At 44.3% G+C, this 16,893-nt stretch overlaps 1 protein-coding gene across 1 annotated transcript in view; it reads left to right on the forward strand.

The window, feature by feature from the left end:
• Window positions 1-16,893, forward strand: part of THSD4 (thrombospondin type 1 domain containing 4) — a 224,319-nt gene that overhangs the window by 175,737 nt on the left and 31,689 nt on the right. Inside the window, exons 3-5 of the mRNA XM_036270595.1 lie at window positions 2,173-2,348; window positions 4,581-4,677; window positions 8,187-8,459. Of these exons, the coding sequence (XP_036126488.1) occupies window positions 2,173-2,348; window positions 4,581-4,677; window positions 8,187-8,459 (546 nt within the window). The remainder of the gene's footprint in view (window positions 1-2,172; window positions 2,349-4,580; window positions 4,678-8,186; window positions 8,460-16,893) is intronic.

The raw sequence follows: 16,893 nt of genomic DNA on the forward strand, positions 1-16,893 counted from the left end.
AATGGAAGAGAGGGAGGGAGGGAAAGAGAGAGAGAAACATGGATGTGAGAGAGACATATTGATTGGTTGCCTCCCACACACATCCCAACCAGAGCCAGGGATCAAACCTGCAACCTAGGTATGTGCCCTTGACCGGAAATCGAACCTGTGACCCTTTGGTCCACTGGCTGATGCTCTAACATCAGCCAAGGCTCAAGAAGTGTGGTTTTTTATACAAAACAGCACAACCCTATTCTTCTTCATTGTCTATTTTGACCCTTCTTTGCCACTCAATATATTGAATTGATTTTATAATTCAGACTCAGTGTTCCACAGCTGTGGTCTCAGTAACCATGGCAACCAGAGAGGGGCAGAGTCTGCAAGGGAGTTCTCCTGGAAACTGAAGGCTCTTCCACCCCTTGGAGAAGCCTCCATTGTAGAGTCACTACTGAAAATGGGGTTAAGAAACAAAGAGTCCTTATGTTTTAGAGACACCTTACTGAAAAGTGTAAGGCTAAATGGGGCCTGGGTTTGCAAAGTGAAATAAGATAAGCCATGAGTTGATCATCCAATTATTCAAGCTGGGGAATAGGTACCTGGAGGTTTATTATGTTGTTCTCAATACTTGTGTTTATGTATAAATTTTTCCACAATGCATTGTAAAAAATTAAATTTAGGAACTCTCTATAGTGAAAGTTCAAAGAGCCAATGACCAGCCCAAGACCCACTGTTTACATGGTTGTTAAAACAGGATCTCCTTGCCCTGGCCAGTGTGTTTCAGTGGTTAGAGCATCGGCTCGCCAAATGAAGGGTCACAAGTTCGATCCCCAGTCAAGAGCAGGTACCTGGGTTGCAATTTCAATCCCCAGCCCTGGTCGGGTGCATGAGGGAGGCAACCAATCAATGTGTCTCTCTCACATTGATGTTTCTCTCTCTCTCTCTCTCTCTCTCTCTCTCTCTCTCTCTCTCTTTCTCTCCCCTCCTTTCTCCCTTCCACTCTCTCTAAAAAGCAGTGGAAAAATATCCTCAGGTGAGGATTAACAACACCAAAAAATACAGGATCTCCTTTAATTCGCCATTGGCTTGTGGGCTTCAAGGTGCCACATGTCTAAGGGAAGAAAATCTGCTCTCATGTGCTGTCCTCTCATCCCTCATAACCCTAACTCCTGTTTCTTACCCCTCCTCCTTGAAAAACTCCCTGTGAATTTGGACTCCAAATCACAGTTCCATCACTTACCATCTCTGTCCATCTCCGTGAACTTGAACAAGGTCCCTCTGGTCTGTGAACCAAGTTTCTGTGAGTTGCACATCTATTCAGCAATGTTGTGAGGGTTAATTTTGACAGTATATATGGAAGTATCTAACGTAGCTCACAGCCTCAAAGGCCTTGAACTCAGGGAGGAAATAGAAATGAATGAAGCACATTCATTTTTCTGGCAGGGGAAAATCTTGTGAAATTGCTTGGTCTGTCTTTAGCTTTGCCACTTTTGGGAGACATACAAGTAGAAAAATTCATTCTATAAGAAAAATTGCAATGTAAGCATGATCACAAAAGGAATAAATAATTCCTATTCATTAATAAATGGGAAATAAACTGAGACTGCCTCAGCTTTGGGAAGCATTAGGGAGTGGTGGGGATTAGGGCACCCAGAGCATGCAGGCTCCATTGGAAAGGAGCAGTCCACCATAGCTCCAATGATTGCCGCCTCAAAGGAGTAGAGCCAATGTTAATATGTATTCTTGTTTTACAAGACAAGCTAGAACTCTAAATTTTTTATGTGAAATCTCCTAATTCTTAAATTTAAGTTCAATTATATTTTCTAAAAAAAACAACAATATGAAGGCCAAATTAAGCCCATCTGCAGGCCAAAATCAGCTGCTGAGCTGCCAATGTGTTCAACCTCTCACCTAGATAATGACACATCATAATTTCCCCTCACCTAACCACTCTCACCCTTCATGGCTAAGGTAGAAGGAATCAAAGTGGGTTGAAGAGGTGATGAAGCCCGAAAGGATGTGATCTAGATGCCTCATCCTGCCCCAGGGCCTAGATCAGTGCCTGGCACATAGTGGATCCTAATGAAAACCTTGATGAACCAATAAGTCAGTAACTTGGTGGGCAGAGATCAGTCAGTTCAGTTTCTTGTGTACACCCTGGGCTTACCTAAGAAACTGTCTCATTTTTCTCGACAGCCTTGCGAAGTCGTTCTGGTCGCTCCATCATCAACGGGAACTGGGCAATTGACCGGCCTGGAAAATACGAGGGCGGAGGGACAATGTTCACCTACAAGCGTCCAAATGAGATTTCGAGCACCGCCGGAGAGTCCTTTCTGGCTGAAGGTCCCACTAATGAGATCTTGGATGTCTATGTGAGTTTGGATGTTTCTGGGCTGTTCTCTGGATTCTGTATCCTGTTGCTTCTAAGGGCCACACTTAGAACAACTGAGCAACAAGCCATTGCCCATGCTCAGTAAGACCGTCTGAAGACCGTCTGAGCAGTCTTTGGAGGTGCCCTTACATCTCAGCCTTCATCTTCACCACTCACCCTGAATGTCCTGAGCTCACAGAAACCTTAAACTCTACCAGATGCTTAGAACCCTCAGAGTTTATTGACCCAGTAAAACCAGTTTTACTTGTTGAACCAAATCAGAGGCAAACATATCCTTTATTTCATGAGTATGGGCCCTCCTCCAGGCACTCTCCTCCTCATGCTAATTTGGCACGTTTTCTTTTTATGGCAAAGAAAAGCAACTGCCTAAAGCAGGACAAGACCACTCAGTCCCCAGCTCGCTTCAAATGCTATTAAAGCAAATGAAGACAGGAGAACCCCAGAGCGCTCCAGATGACCCAATAAAGCTGCGTAGCACTACGGGGCTTTGCTGGGCATCCCCTGCTTCACAGGAGACAGCACTTCGACCTATTTAACAAGAAACCAAATTGTTAAGTTATACAGAGTTAAAAACGGTCTTTATTTTTTCAAGAAACCACTAGAATCCAGTCTTCTTAAGAACATCAGGAAATAAAAGGTGACAAAAATGAAAAGCTTGAAATTGGTTTTTGTGATAAAAGGAATGAGCTCACTCATAGACGTGCATTCTCTGACCACCCCAAAGCTAGCTGTGTGAGTTTTATAAATATTACTTCTCCTACTATACAGTTACATGTTCTTTCCTCTTGGGCCTAGTGGCTCGTGGACTAGAAACGATAAAGAAAGCCTTGTTATAGTTAATTTTGGATATTTTTTTACACTGTCCAGTGGGTTGTTGGACTCTGGGTAGGTTTAGAATAGCATCAGGGATGAAAAACCAGATTGTTAAAGGCCCACTGTGGGTGGTCTAGGATGTGGTGGCCAACGATCATTTTATAAATGGGACCAGGTTTGTACTGGCAGAAGGCTCCTGCAGCTGAAGAGGCACAGAAGAGGGAGAGAAGGTTTCCGGCCGCAGACCGATGGTCCAATTGTGTGAAAGGAGAAGTAAGTGAGGCGATGAGGGGTAGACAGCGGGGACCTGAGATCACACCACGGTGTCTCTCAGAGCTCTGTGCACCCCACCAGTGGTTCTCGGGTCCACCTTCCATCGAGACTTACAGAGTGGAGGCCCCACTTCATAGGCAGGGGAGAGAGGGCCGGGATGGTGGCATAAATGGACATAATAGACACACTCAGGAACCAAACTCAGAGATGCTTGTAGATAAAAGGACTTGAGATCAGCTGTGATTCTAACTTCCTGCTTCTCCAGATGAAGAAATCAAAACTGAAATTAAGGGACTAGCTCTAGGTTACACAGCTGGTCAGCAGGAGAGCCCCTGTATAAGGCAATAGAGACAGAAATATCAAAATGTGACAGAGTCTCCTTGCCTGGTCACCTTTACTCTAAATTCTCTTTCTGCTGCTGCCGTGAGGAAAGCGTGGACCTCTGTGCTCCAGAGCCAGTGGGAGGGGTGCTCTTCCAAGCCATGCTCATTTATTTTGTGCTTTTGCCCCAAACAAGTCTCACCGCCCTGCTTTTGTCATCGGTTCCTGAGAGAGTAGGACCCGGGGAGAATTACTTCTTTACACCTGTTTTCCTGACCCCACCTCTGGTGGTCCTGCAGCCTTCTGTGGATGAGAAGAGGGGGGCCCTAGAGGCAGAGAGGAAGGGCTTGGGGCAGGCCCTGGCTGAGGCAGCCTCACTGGCCAGGCAGAAACCTCGAGAGAACCTGAAGGATCCAGGCTGGTTCTGCCAGCGGTCGGCCCTTCTTTGCACGACCCTATCGCCACCTAGTGTTCAGATGGGTTCTCGGTAGTGTCAACATGGATCTAATTGGACATCTTGAGAGCACTGAGCACAGTCTCAGCCACGGCATGGGTGGTTCCCCTACCATTGCTCCCATCTTCCTATTTGGACTTTTTACAATGTTGACTTTCAGCCTCGTTTTCTTTTAAGTTTTTCACTCTTCAAAAGCAAATAACAAAAAGCTATCTGGAAATAGTCCACTAATATTATTAGATGTGAATCAACCTACTCACTTATAGATAGTGCCACTTAGTGCACTGAACCCAGAGCCAGGAGGCCAGGGCTGTGCGTGCCAGCGCCGTGACATTAACCTTGTGTTTTCAGATGATACACCAGCAGCCTAACCCGGGAGTCCACTACGAGTACGTCATCATGGGGACCAACGCCATCAGCCCACAGGTGCCACCTCACAGGAGACCAGGTAAAATCCCTTGTTTTGCTGTCAAGCATTCGGGTCATATCCTTCTAAAGCCCCTTCTTGCTTCTTCTTGTGCAGCTGCCCTCCGTCCTTAAATCAGCACAGAGAAAACCCAGGGACAGCCCAGCCGGTGTGGCCCCATGGACTGAGAGGTCTGTTAGGTTCCTGGTCAGGGCACATGCCTGCCATGCAGGTTCGATCCCCAGTAGAGGGCGTGCAGGAGGCAGCCAACCCATGATTCTCTCTCACATCTCTCCCTCTAAAAAATCAATAAAAATATATTTTAAAAAAGAATAAGAAAACCCAGGGACAAGTACTTCAGAGTAAGTGGCCCAGATGTCAGAGGAAGCTTCACCATTTTTCTGAGCCTCCACTAATTTGAAAATGAAGTGAACACCCTGGTCTTTTCCTCCACGTCCTCATTTTGAAATGCCCTCTACCGGTGTCCTGTTGCTGCCATGAGAAACCGCCTCAGCTTAGTGGCTCAAACAACACAGATTTCCTCCTTCACCGCTGCCGGTCAGAAGGCCAGCGTGGGTTGGCTGGGCCGAAAGCAAAGTGTTGTGGCCCTGCCCCCTTCAGAGGCTGTCGGGAACCCGTTTCCCTGCCTTTGTCACGGTGGCCACTTGCTTTCCTTGGCTCACAACCCCTTCACATGTCTCTCCGACTCTGACCCTCTGCCTCTGTCATCACCCTCCTGCCTTTCTTATAAGCTCTTATTTGGACCACCCAGACAATCCAGGATGATCTCTGTCACACTCTCAATCACTTCTGCAAAGTCCATTTGTCATGTAAGGTGACATATTTCAGGCTCCAGGGATTAGGACACAGATATCTTCTGAGGGCCACTGGTCTGTCCGTCAGTGCCTTTTCTCTTGGTCCCCTTTTGCTTCTTTTATCACTACTTGGACCTGTCAGAAAAGAATACTGAATTCACACCTAGCAATTTGCCTCTCCGCTGTGAACTCTGCTGATGGACAGAGCAGGCCTCGTTCGCTTGGGAATGGCACACACTCGGGCTCCGCAGCTGTTCCTTTACCGAGTGATGACGGAGCCCACCACCCAGATGGAGACTGTCTTTTCCTTCTTTCAAACAGGAAGGTCTGCAGAAATATTAATGATGATAGCGTTCACATACACTGAGTCCTTGCCATGTGCAGGACACTGCTGATCCCTTCACATAGATCAGCTTATCAGATTTTCACCATAGCGCTTAGAGGGAGGTTCTCCTATCAGCCTCACTGTCACAGTGTGGAAGCGGAAGCTTGGAGAGATTGGGTTCTTACTCAGATCTTACAGTGACCACAGGCCAGCCTGTGTGACTAGACCTGTGCTTGTTATACTGCCTAGAGCCTACCTGGTCCAACGCCTGCCCTATGGAGTGAGGGGAGAGGTGTGAGACCTGGCCCATCCATCCTTCTCTGGGTTTCCAACCCGATAACTAGATTACCTGATTGTCACAGGTCAGGGAGGGGCCGCCTGGAGACAGCAGCCTGGTGTGTGTCAGACACATGGGGTACATGTGTTGTTCAAACTCCAAGTCAGCATACCCAGCCTAGCAGAATTTTTAAGCCATTTTCAGGAACAATACACAGTCTGAGAACCAAGTCCAGAGGGCAAACTATTGAGATACTGAAGCTGATGCTGATTTATAAGGGCATTTGGACAGACCATTTGAAATCATATAGGATGATGATAATTAATAACAAGTCTAATGGGTTTCACCTAACAGGTAACATGGGGTTCTGGGATCAGTTGCCTGGCACCGGGCAGATCCAGAGGGGTCAGTTGTAAAATGTTGGTGAGGAAGGGCATTCTGGACCAGGCTCCATCCTCCATATCAACTGAGTCAGGAGGACAGAACCTGAATCCAACTCTGCCACTTTGCTGCTGTGCGTCTTCAGGCAAATCAGTAACTTCTCTGATCACATTCCCCATCTGTAAAAACAGAGAGGAAAAAACTGCACTCGGTGGTTTGGGTTGGTTTGGTTTGGTTTGTTTGAGGGGGCAGCGGCAGGGGCGGGTGAATAAATTAGGTGTCAATGCTAGTGCTCAGTACATACAAAGTACTCAAAAGAGCCCTGGCTGGTTTGGTTCAGCGGTTAGAGCATCAGTCTATGGACCAAGGAGTCATGGGTTCAATTCCAGTCAAGGGCACGTACCTCGGTTGCAGTTCAATCCCTGGCCCTGGTTGGGGTCGTGCAGGAGGCTACCGGTCCATGTACCCCTCTCATGTCAATGTTTCTCTCTCTCTCTCCCTCCCTCCCACTCTGTTTGAAGATAAATGGGGGGAAAAACGTCCTCGGGCAAGGATTGAAAAAGAAAACAAAATATTCGCCCAGCTGGTGTGGCTCAATGGTTGAGCATCAACCCACGCACCAAGAGGTGGCCCGATCGATTCTCAGTCAGAGCACATGCCCAGGTTGTGGGCCTGTGCCCCAGGAAGGGGCATGCAGGAGGTGGCCAGTCGATGTTCTCTCTCATCGATGTTTCTGTCTCTCTCTCCCTCTCCCTTCCTCTCTGTAAAATCAATAAAGAAAAAAATTTAAACAAAAAATAAAGTACTCAAAGATTTTTAAATGTTTTTCACTGACAACATCTTGGACAGTCTCATTTATATTAATATGCCTGGTCTTGACTCTGTTGGTTTAATCTGCATGTAATGTTTTAAACCATGAAGTATTATAAGTAGCAACTAAATAAAAATGTGCTTGCCCTGGCTGGTTTGGCTCAGCGGTTAGAGCGCCGGCCGGTGGACCAAAGAGTCAAGGGTTCAATTCCAGTCAAGAGCACATGCCTTGGTTACAGTTCAATCCCTGGTCCTAGTCAGGGTCGTGCAGGAGGCAACCAGTCTATATGTCTCTTTCGCATCAATGTTTCTCTCTCTCTCTCCCTCCCTTCAACTCTATCTGAAAATCAATATGTGTTTAGGTGAGGATTAAAAAAAAGTGCTGGTGAAGGGGCAAAGAAAGCCCCTACATTTTAACTGAATTTGACGGTAACTCGAGAATTTGCCTCCTTATTTTGTATTAAACTAACATATGCTTGGATAGATATTGCCAAATTACTCTCCAAAATTTCTGTCTTATTTGCAGACTCCCCCACAGTGTATGAGAATGTATTTCCTGGTGCCTTCAACAAGGGCTTTAGGGACTTAAGGGTTTCCAAGGTTCTGACCTTCAGTGTCAGGCGTGGTGTTCTTGTTTTCGCAGGAGTCCTTCACCTCTGAGGGAAGTTGAGCGCTGTTGTATGACTTCTGGCTGCTTGCATTTCTTTTTGTGTGAAGTGCCTCTCCCTGGCCCTTGCCTGCTTTTCCTACTAGGATGTTCATCTTTTTCTTATTTGTTATTCATAATGTTTTAAACATTAGGGAAATATGTGTCTGCTTATTTTAACTGTATGTGCTATGACTTAGAAGTGACCTCATGCTACCTGGCTTCTAATGTTGAAGTAGTTTCCTGTTTAACGACTCACCGTCCAGACTGGACTCACCTGTGCGTGCGCCTCTCCAGGGGAGCCCTTCCGCGGCCAGCTGCTCTCCGAGGGGCCGCGTCAGGAGGAGGCCGCGCAGGAGAGGCCGGAGGAGCAGGGGGAGCTGCACGGCGGGGCACCGGAAGTATTCACCCCGGAGTCAGCGCAGACCTTCTCCATGAGGCATCCAGATAGATTTTCTTCCCACCGGCCAGGCAGTCTGGTGCCACCAGCACCACAGGCCCCACGACGAAGCCGAGATCACAACTGGAAGCAGCTCGGGACCACGGAGTGCTCCACCACCTGTGGGAAAGGTGAGCTCAGGTGTGGGCTGGCAGGGCCTCTGCGGGTCCCAAGTGACAGGCCTGCAGGGGTGCTGGCGACACGGCAAAACCTCACCTCCGCGAGCCTGGCCCTGAGATGGCTCACTAGTATGAAGTTGTGTTGGGGGTTCCCCAAGACCACCCTCAGGCTCCACAATGCACTAGAAGGACTTACCAGACAGAAAGCTGCCATGCTCATGGTTACAACTTATTACAGTGAAAAGATGTAGATTGGACTTGGCAACGGGAGGCAGAAAGCGAGCGGTAATTACACATCGAGGCCAAAGCCATTTTGGCAAGGACCTGTACATGACACGACAGAGGTAAGCAGTATGAAACATAGCTGACGTAGGAATCAAAAAGCATTATTAGCCCTGGCCAGTTTGGCTCAGCGGTTAGAGCATCGGCCTGCGGTCCGGAGAGACCCGGGTTCGGTTCCCGCTAAGGGCACGTACTTCGGTTGCAGTTTGTCCCCGGCCCTGGTTGGTCGTGCAGGTGGCAGCCACTCGATGTGTCCCTTCACGTGGATGTTTCTCTCTCTCTCTCCCTCCCACTCTATCTGTACAAAAAATGGAAAAGTATCCTCGGGGGAGGATAAAAAAAAAAAAAAAAAGCATTATTAGTGAAATATTCTGCCATTTAGGTTACGGTGTGATACCTGTTCAGGACCTGGACTTACTCAGAACCAGGTGGAAACAAGGGAAAGTTATAAAATGTATAAAAATGGTTGTCACGTGGTTTTATATCAAAGGTGGCATGTGTAGATTCTCTTCCAATTTATGTCATTAAAGATGGCCTGGCCGAGCCCTTCCAGGAGGGTGAGGTGTAGCCCTGTCCGGAGACCATCAGGCATTGCATTGCGGACATAATGGGATGAGGACCAAAGCAGATGCCATTAGCCAGCTCGCCCCTCATGCTGCTCACACAGTCTGTTCACTGGATGATGCCACTTACTCATCCAGGAGGTCAATCAGCTGGTGTCTGTCCGTTCTACCCCAGACTTGATGGAGGGACCCTGGATTCAAAAATTCTGGTTATCTTGTCCCCACACCACCACTCCACTGTTTATGGTCCACAGTGAAATAAAAATCAGCCTCTCTTACTGTTCTCTGATATCTGGACCGCACATTCCTGCTGCCCCTTCACCATCTAGCTCAGATACCACCTCCTCTGTGAAGCCCTTCCTGATTCTGCAAGGCAGGGGTAGGCAGTTCTTCTCTGGGACTTCACAGCACTCGGGGCACGGTTCTTCCTGCCCCACTCTGCGTGGCCGTCTCCATGGGCGCCTACTCTGCAGCCCCTGCACCTGTGTCATACCAAGTGCACGCTCCTCGGAGCTTCCCGGATGAATGGTGTATCACTACGTTTCAAATATATACATCAGCCATTTGAAAAGATATAAGGGGAGCATTTACATCTTCATTACATCTTGGATATACAAGTCTGTTACTGCCTTTACCCATGTTCTGTTAGTCACCTAAGGAATGTGCATTTGTTTTCAAAACTGAAGAATCTTTTTCTCTGTATTTTTATTAATGTTCTAAGATAGTCTTTCTCCTTTGCATTGTGGACACACACACACACACACTCACTTCACCTCTGCCACTCAAAGCCTAAAATGACATGCCCATCCTCTTCTTTATCCTGTTAAACTACATTGGTTCTCAGGCCAAAGTGCTACTGACGAAGTGCCTTGGAAATAGAACAAAAACAGAGATGTATTATTCCCTTACCCCTCCCTTCTCTCCTACTCCTAGCCCCCCTTTTCTCCCATGTGAAAAACAGCAGCAGCCCTTGGATGCCCCTCCTTTGCTCCCTCGAAGGTTCGCTCCCAGACATCAGAAGCCTCAGTCAGCCCTGGCCAGTTTGGCTCAGCAGTTGGAGCGTCAGCCTGCGATCCAGAGAGACCGGGGTTCAGTTCCCGCTAAGGGCGTGTACCTCGGTAGCAGTTTGTCCCCGGCCCTGGTTGGTCGTGTGGGTGGCAGCCACTTGATGTGCCCCTTTCACGTCGATGTTTTCCTCTCTCTCTCTCTCTCTCTCTCTCTCTCTCTCTCTCTCTCTCTCTCTCTCCCTCTCTCTCCCTCCCACTCTATCTGAACAAAAAATGGAAGAAAAAAAAAAAAGCCTCAGTCAGACGTAAAGGGCGGGGAGGCCGTGTGGACGCCCCAGACATTGAGCTCGTCTCACGGACGTCAGCAGTAGTGACACGTGTGCCATGAGAAGAAAATCTAGCCTGCCAGTGCTGTCCAGCTCTTTTCTGCGCAACCCAAGTCCATTCCCCTTGTGCCCTCATCATTGGTCCCCACACTGACCCTCTCCCAAACTCTTCTCTTGTCCTTCTTGGTGGAACTAACCAGACCAAGCATTTCTATGCCTGTCACACTAAGATGTCCCTTTCTGTGGATGCTTTTAGCAGCATCACAGGAGAGCCTGTCACAGGCATTCAGGTGTGGCCTGTACTCCGTCCAGTCATTGCTAAGACCCCTATCTGGTCAAACTCTTGGTTTAATTAGTTGATTCCTGGAGTTCCAAGGCTGGAGTTATTTATTTTCTTGCCCCTTATTTCGTCCATCTCTCCATAATGCCTCACAGCTCCAACATAACAGACTTCTGTTTTGATCAACATACCCAACATACAACCCAACTAAATTGATCCCAGATTCTTCCTGCTGCCTGAAGCCCAGCTGGCACCTGACCTCACCACCCGAGTCCTGCTTGCCAGCAATTAGATGACTATTGAATGGCATGCTTGAACAATGAAGAGATGGCCAGGCGTCTCCCTTTCTGCAGAAATCAAAACTAACCCAAAGAAAAAAACCGTCATGGTCACTAAAGTCAAAAATTACAGATCTGATATTTTTTCACCATCAGAGACAGAGAGAGAGAGCCTCCGACTTTATTTCCTTGGCTAAACATTAGAGCTGGACCATGGACAAGTGAACTGTAAAGTCGTGAGAGGGTGGGGAAGGCAGGCAGAGGCTGTGCGAGCAGTCCCAGGCAGGACCCATCCTTGCAAGACACAGAGCAAAGTAAAGTACATACTTTTGGCTGAATACACTAAATTTTGCTCCCATTTGAATGCCAAGTGGTTGGGGTAGTTACTGATGCTTTCCCACCCACAAACTTGTAAGTAGAAAGTTAAATCCATGTGATCTGAAGGGAAAGGGATAAGCTAAAAAATATGATTTTTACTTAACCCTTTATTAGCTGGGTCCCAAATGGTACCCTGCAAGCCATGAACTGAATCTCACTCACCTTTTAACTCAGAACAATGTGCTTAATGTTTGTTGAATTTAATTAAAGATCTCTTCTTAAATGGAAGCAGATATGTTGTTGGACCAAACTTAATTCCACAAAAGTTTTTGCTTCCTATTAATTTTACAGTCAATACTGCTTTTTATTCAGCTAATAATTATTCTTAATTGGAATGTTACTTTAAATAATGGTCTGAAGTTATAGCTACATTGTAAACTTTTACTGCCAGAGTACGTTAAGCAAATGTGTGTTTCAGATTCAAAACCATCTTACAGACTGTTCAGTTTCTTACACGAGCTACCCTGTGGCTCAGTGGCAAGCAAGACCAGCTTGAAGAAGCATTGAAACTGTGCTCGTGGTGATGAAATACTGAGACACATAGTAAAAGTTATTCCTCTAGTTACAATGAAAATTGTAGCAAGTTGGACATTCAGAAACTATAAATGCCTGGCCAATTAGCAACAGAGCTAAGACAGAGCTGTAGAATAAATTACAGTGCTCGGCAGGGTAGGAATTGTGCAGTGGCCTACACGGGGCTCCAAGCAGCTCTTTGCCAGGAGGCATCTTACTCTTCCAGCAGCTGGGTTGCAGGTCCAGCTGGTTACATCTCACTCTGTAAATATTCATTAGTGATGCTTCCATGTTGCCACCAAAGGGTAGCAAAGGGAGAAAGGCAGAACTGAGAATTGGCTGCGTTTTTTTTGAGGGGGGTGGAGGGGGTTGTTGTTTTATGTTTTGGTTTTTTAATACTTAATTCATTAATTTTTTTACTTACAGATGTCCCTCTTTTTTCCCCTTTGACACCCTCCCCTCTGCTCCCTCTCCCACCTCCCCACCCTGCCTTCATCGTACTGTTGTCTGTGTCCATTGGTTATGCATATAAGCATATAAGCTCTTTGGTTTATCTCTCCTGCACACCCCCCCCCTTCCTTCTGGGATTTGTCAGTCTGTTCCCTACTTCCGTGTCTCTGGATCTATTTTGTTTGTCAGCTTATTTTGTTCATTATATTCCACAAATAAATGAGATTATGTGATACTTGTGTTTCTGTGACGCTTATTTTGCTCAACATAATACTCTCCAGGATCCTCCACGTTGTCTCAAAGGATAGGAGATATCTCTTTCTTACAGCTGCATAGTGTTCCATTGTATATATATACTACAGCTTTTTTTATTTTATCTATTTGTCTACTGATGGACACTTGGCCTGTTTCCAGATCTTAGCTATTGTAAATAGTGCTGCTATGACCATAGGGGTACACACATTCTTTCTGACTGGCATTTCAGACTTCTTAGGATATATTCTTAGACGTGGGATCACTGGGTCAAATGGCAATTCACTTTTTAATTTTTCGAGGAAACACCATATTGTTTTCCATAGTGGCTGCCCTAGTCTGCATTCCCACCAGCAGTGTACTAGAGTCCCCTTTTCTCCACACCCTCGCCAGCACTTGTTGTTTGATGATTTGTTGATGGCGGCCATTCTGGCAGGTATGAGGTGATACCTCATAGTCATTTTAATTTGTATCTCTCTGATGATTAATGACATTGAGCAATTTTTTCATATGTTTCTTGGCCATTTGTATGTCCTGTCTGAAGAACTCTATTCAGGTCCTCTGTCCATTTTTTCATTGGATTATTTGGCTTCCTTTTGTTGAGTCATACAAGTACTCTATATTTTGAAAATTAACCCTCTATCTGATGCATTGTAGGGAAATATGATTTCTGGAATCCCTTTTCAATTTGGTGCTGGTTTCTTTTGCCATAAAGAATCTTTTTTAGCCCTGGTCAGTTTAGTCCAGTGGTTAGAGTGTCGGCCTGCGGTCCAGAGAGACCCGGGTTCGGTTCCCACTAAGGGCATGTATCTCAGTTGCAGTTTGTCCCCGGCCTTGGTTGGGTTGTGAGGATGGCAACCACTCAATGTGTACCTTTCACGTCGATGTTTCTCTCTCTCTTTCTTCCTCTCTCTCCTTCCACTCTATCTGAACAAAAAATGAAAAAAATGTCCTCGGGTGAGGATAAAAAAGGAGAATCTTTTTTAGTTTAATGTAGTCCCATTTGTTAATTTTTTTGTTTGTTTTTCTTGCCCTAGGCGATGATGTATCAGTGAAAATTCTGCCACGTGTGATGTCTGAGATTTTGCAACCTACATTTTCTTCTAGAATTTTTATGGTTTCACAAGTGACATTTAAGTCCTTTATCCATTTTGAAGTTTATTCTTGTATGTGGTGTAAGTTGGTGGTCTAGCTTCTTTTGTTTTGCATGTAACTGTCCAATTTTCCCAGCACCATTTATTAAAGAGACTGTCTTTATTCCATTGTATGCTCTTGCCTTCTTTATCAAATATTAATTGAGCATAATGTCTTAGGTCTATTTTTGGGTTCTCTGTTCTGTTCCATTGATCTGTATGCTTGTTATTGTACTAGTACCAGGCTGTTTAGATTATGATGGCGTTAGTATTCATAATATATTTGGAATTGTGATCCCTCCAAATTTGTTCTTTTTCAGGATTGCTGTGGCTATTTGGGGTCTTTTTTTGGTTCTATATTAACTTTTGGAGTATTTGTTCTAGATGTGTGAAGTATGTTTTTGGTATTTTAATAGAGATTGCATTGAATCTATAGATTGCTTTGGGTAGTATGGACATTTTAATGATGTTGATTCTTCCAATCCATGAACATAGTATATACTTATACTTTTTCATATCTTACCCTGTTTCTTTTTTCAATGTCCCGTAGCTTTCTGAGAATAAGTCTTTTACCTTCTTGGTTAAATTTATTCCTAGGTATCCTAATTTTTTGTTGCAATGGTAAGATTTTTTTTTTTTTTTTTTTTTTTTAGTTTTTCTTTTTTGTGGGTTCATTATTGGTGTATAAAAATGTCAATGATTTCTGGATGTTAATTTTGTATCCTGCTACTTTGCCAAATTCATGTATTTTTTATTGTTTTATATTTTTAGAGAGAGGGGAAGGGAGAGAGAGATAGAAACATCAGTGTGAGAGAGATACATCTATTGGCTGCCTCACGCATGCTCCCCACTGGGGATTGAGCCCACAGTCCAGGCATGTGACCTGACCGGGAATCAAACCAGAACATCTCAGTCCAAAGGATGATGCTCAATCCACTGAGCCACACTGGTTGGGCACAAAATTTATTTATTAGATCTAGCAGTTTTTTGGTGGAGTCCTTAGGGTTTTCTATGTATAATATCATGTCATCTGTGAATAATGACAATTCCACTTTCTTCTTTCCAATTTGAATGCCTTTTAGTTTTTCTTCTTGTCTGATTGCTGTGGCTAAGACATCCAGTACTATGTTGAACAAGAGTGGTAAAAGTGGACATCCCTGTCTTGTTCCTGTTCTTAAGGGAAATGCTTTTAGCTTTTATTCATTGAGTATGATGTTGGCTGTAGGTTTGTCATCTATGGCCTTTATTATGTTGAAGTATGATCCTTCTATTCCCACTTTGCTGAGAGTTTTTATCAAAAATGGATGCTGGATTTTGTCAAATGCTTTTTCAGCATCAATTGATATGATCCTATGATTTTTATCTTTCCTTTTGTTTATGTGATATATCACATTTATTGATATGTGAATATTGTACCAACCTTGCATACCTGGGATAAATCCCACTTAGTTGTGGTGTATAATTTTTTTAAATATATTGCTGGATCTAATTTGCTAATATTTTGTTGAGGATTTTGGTATCTATATTCATTAGACATATTGGCCTATAATTTTCTTTCTTTATAGTGTCTTTATCTAGTTTTGGAATTAGTATTATGCTTTCCTCATAAAAAGAAATTGAAATTTTCCTCTTGAAATTTTTAGAATAGTTTAAGGAGGATATGTGTTAGTTCTTCTTTGAATGTTTGGTAAAACTCCCCTGTGAAGCCATCTAGACCAGAGCTTTTGTTTTCTAAGAGTTTATTGACTACTGCTTCTATTTCCTTAATTGTTATTGGTATATTCAAGTTTTCTGACTCTTCCCAGTTGAGTTTTGAAAGACTGCATGATTCTAGGAATTTGTCCATTTCACCTAGGTTTTTGAAATTTTTGGCATATAATTGTTCGTGGTATTTTCTTAACAATATTTTGTTTTTCTGTGGTGTCGGTTGTTACTTCACCTCTTTTGTTTATGACTTTATTAATTTTAGTTTTTTCTCTTTGTTTCCTCATGAGTCTGGCTAAAGGTTGATCAAGCTAGTTTATCTTTTCAAAGAACCAGCTCTGGGTTTCACTAATTTTTTGTATTGCTTTTTTAGTCTCTATATTGTTTCTTTCCACTCTGGTCTTTATTATTTATTCCTTTTACTAACTCTGGGTTTTTCTTTTTGTTCTCCTTCTAAATCTTTAAATTGTAGGCCTAGATAGTTTGTTAGACATTTTTCTTGTTTCTTGAGGTAGACCTGTGTTGCTCTGAACTTCCTTCTCAGGGCCGCTTTCGCTGTGTCCTGTAGATTTTGTGATTTTGTGTGTTCATTTTCATTCGTTTCCAGGAATTTTTTTTATTTCTTTCTTGATCTCATTGGTAACCCACTTATTGTTTAACAACATGCTATTTAGGCTCCATGTGTTTGAATTTTTTTGTGTGTTTTTATTATAATTAATGTCTAGTTTCATGCCATTGTGATCCAAGAAGTTGCTTGATATGATTTCAGTCTTCTTGAACTTGTGGAGATGTAGTTTGATTCCTAACATGTGGTCTGTCTTTGAGAATGTCCCATGTGCAATTGAGAAGAATGTATATTCTGAAGTTTTGGGGTGAAGTGTTTTGTAAATATCAAATAAATTCAGCTGATCTAGTGCTTCCTTTAGGGTCTCTGTTTCCTTGTTAATAATCTGGAAGATCTAGCCAGTGATTTCAGTGGGGTGTTAAAATCCCCTACTATGATTGTATTACTGTCTATCTCTCCCTTGAAGTCCTCCAGAAGTACAATATATATATACGACTTTATTATTTTACATAGAGCAGAAGGAAGGGAGGGAAGGAGGAAGAGAGAGAGAAACATCAATGTGAGAGAGACACATGATTGGTTGCTTCCCACACGACCTCACCCGGGGCTGGCGATCGAACCCACAACCCAGGTACATGCCCTTTATTGGGAATTGAACCCTCAAACCCTTCAGTCCGTGGATTGATGCTCTGACTGCTGAGCCAAACTGTCCAGA

This window comes from Molossus molossus, unplaced genomic scaffold (assembly GCF_014108415.1).
Source record: "Molossus molossus isolate mMolMol1 unplaced genomic scaffold, mMolMol1.p scaffold_m16_p_1, whole genome shotgun sequence".
Taxonomy (NCBI): domain Eukaryota; kingdom Metazoa; phylum Chordata; class Mammalia; order Chiroptera; family Molossidae; genus Molossus; species Molossus molossus.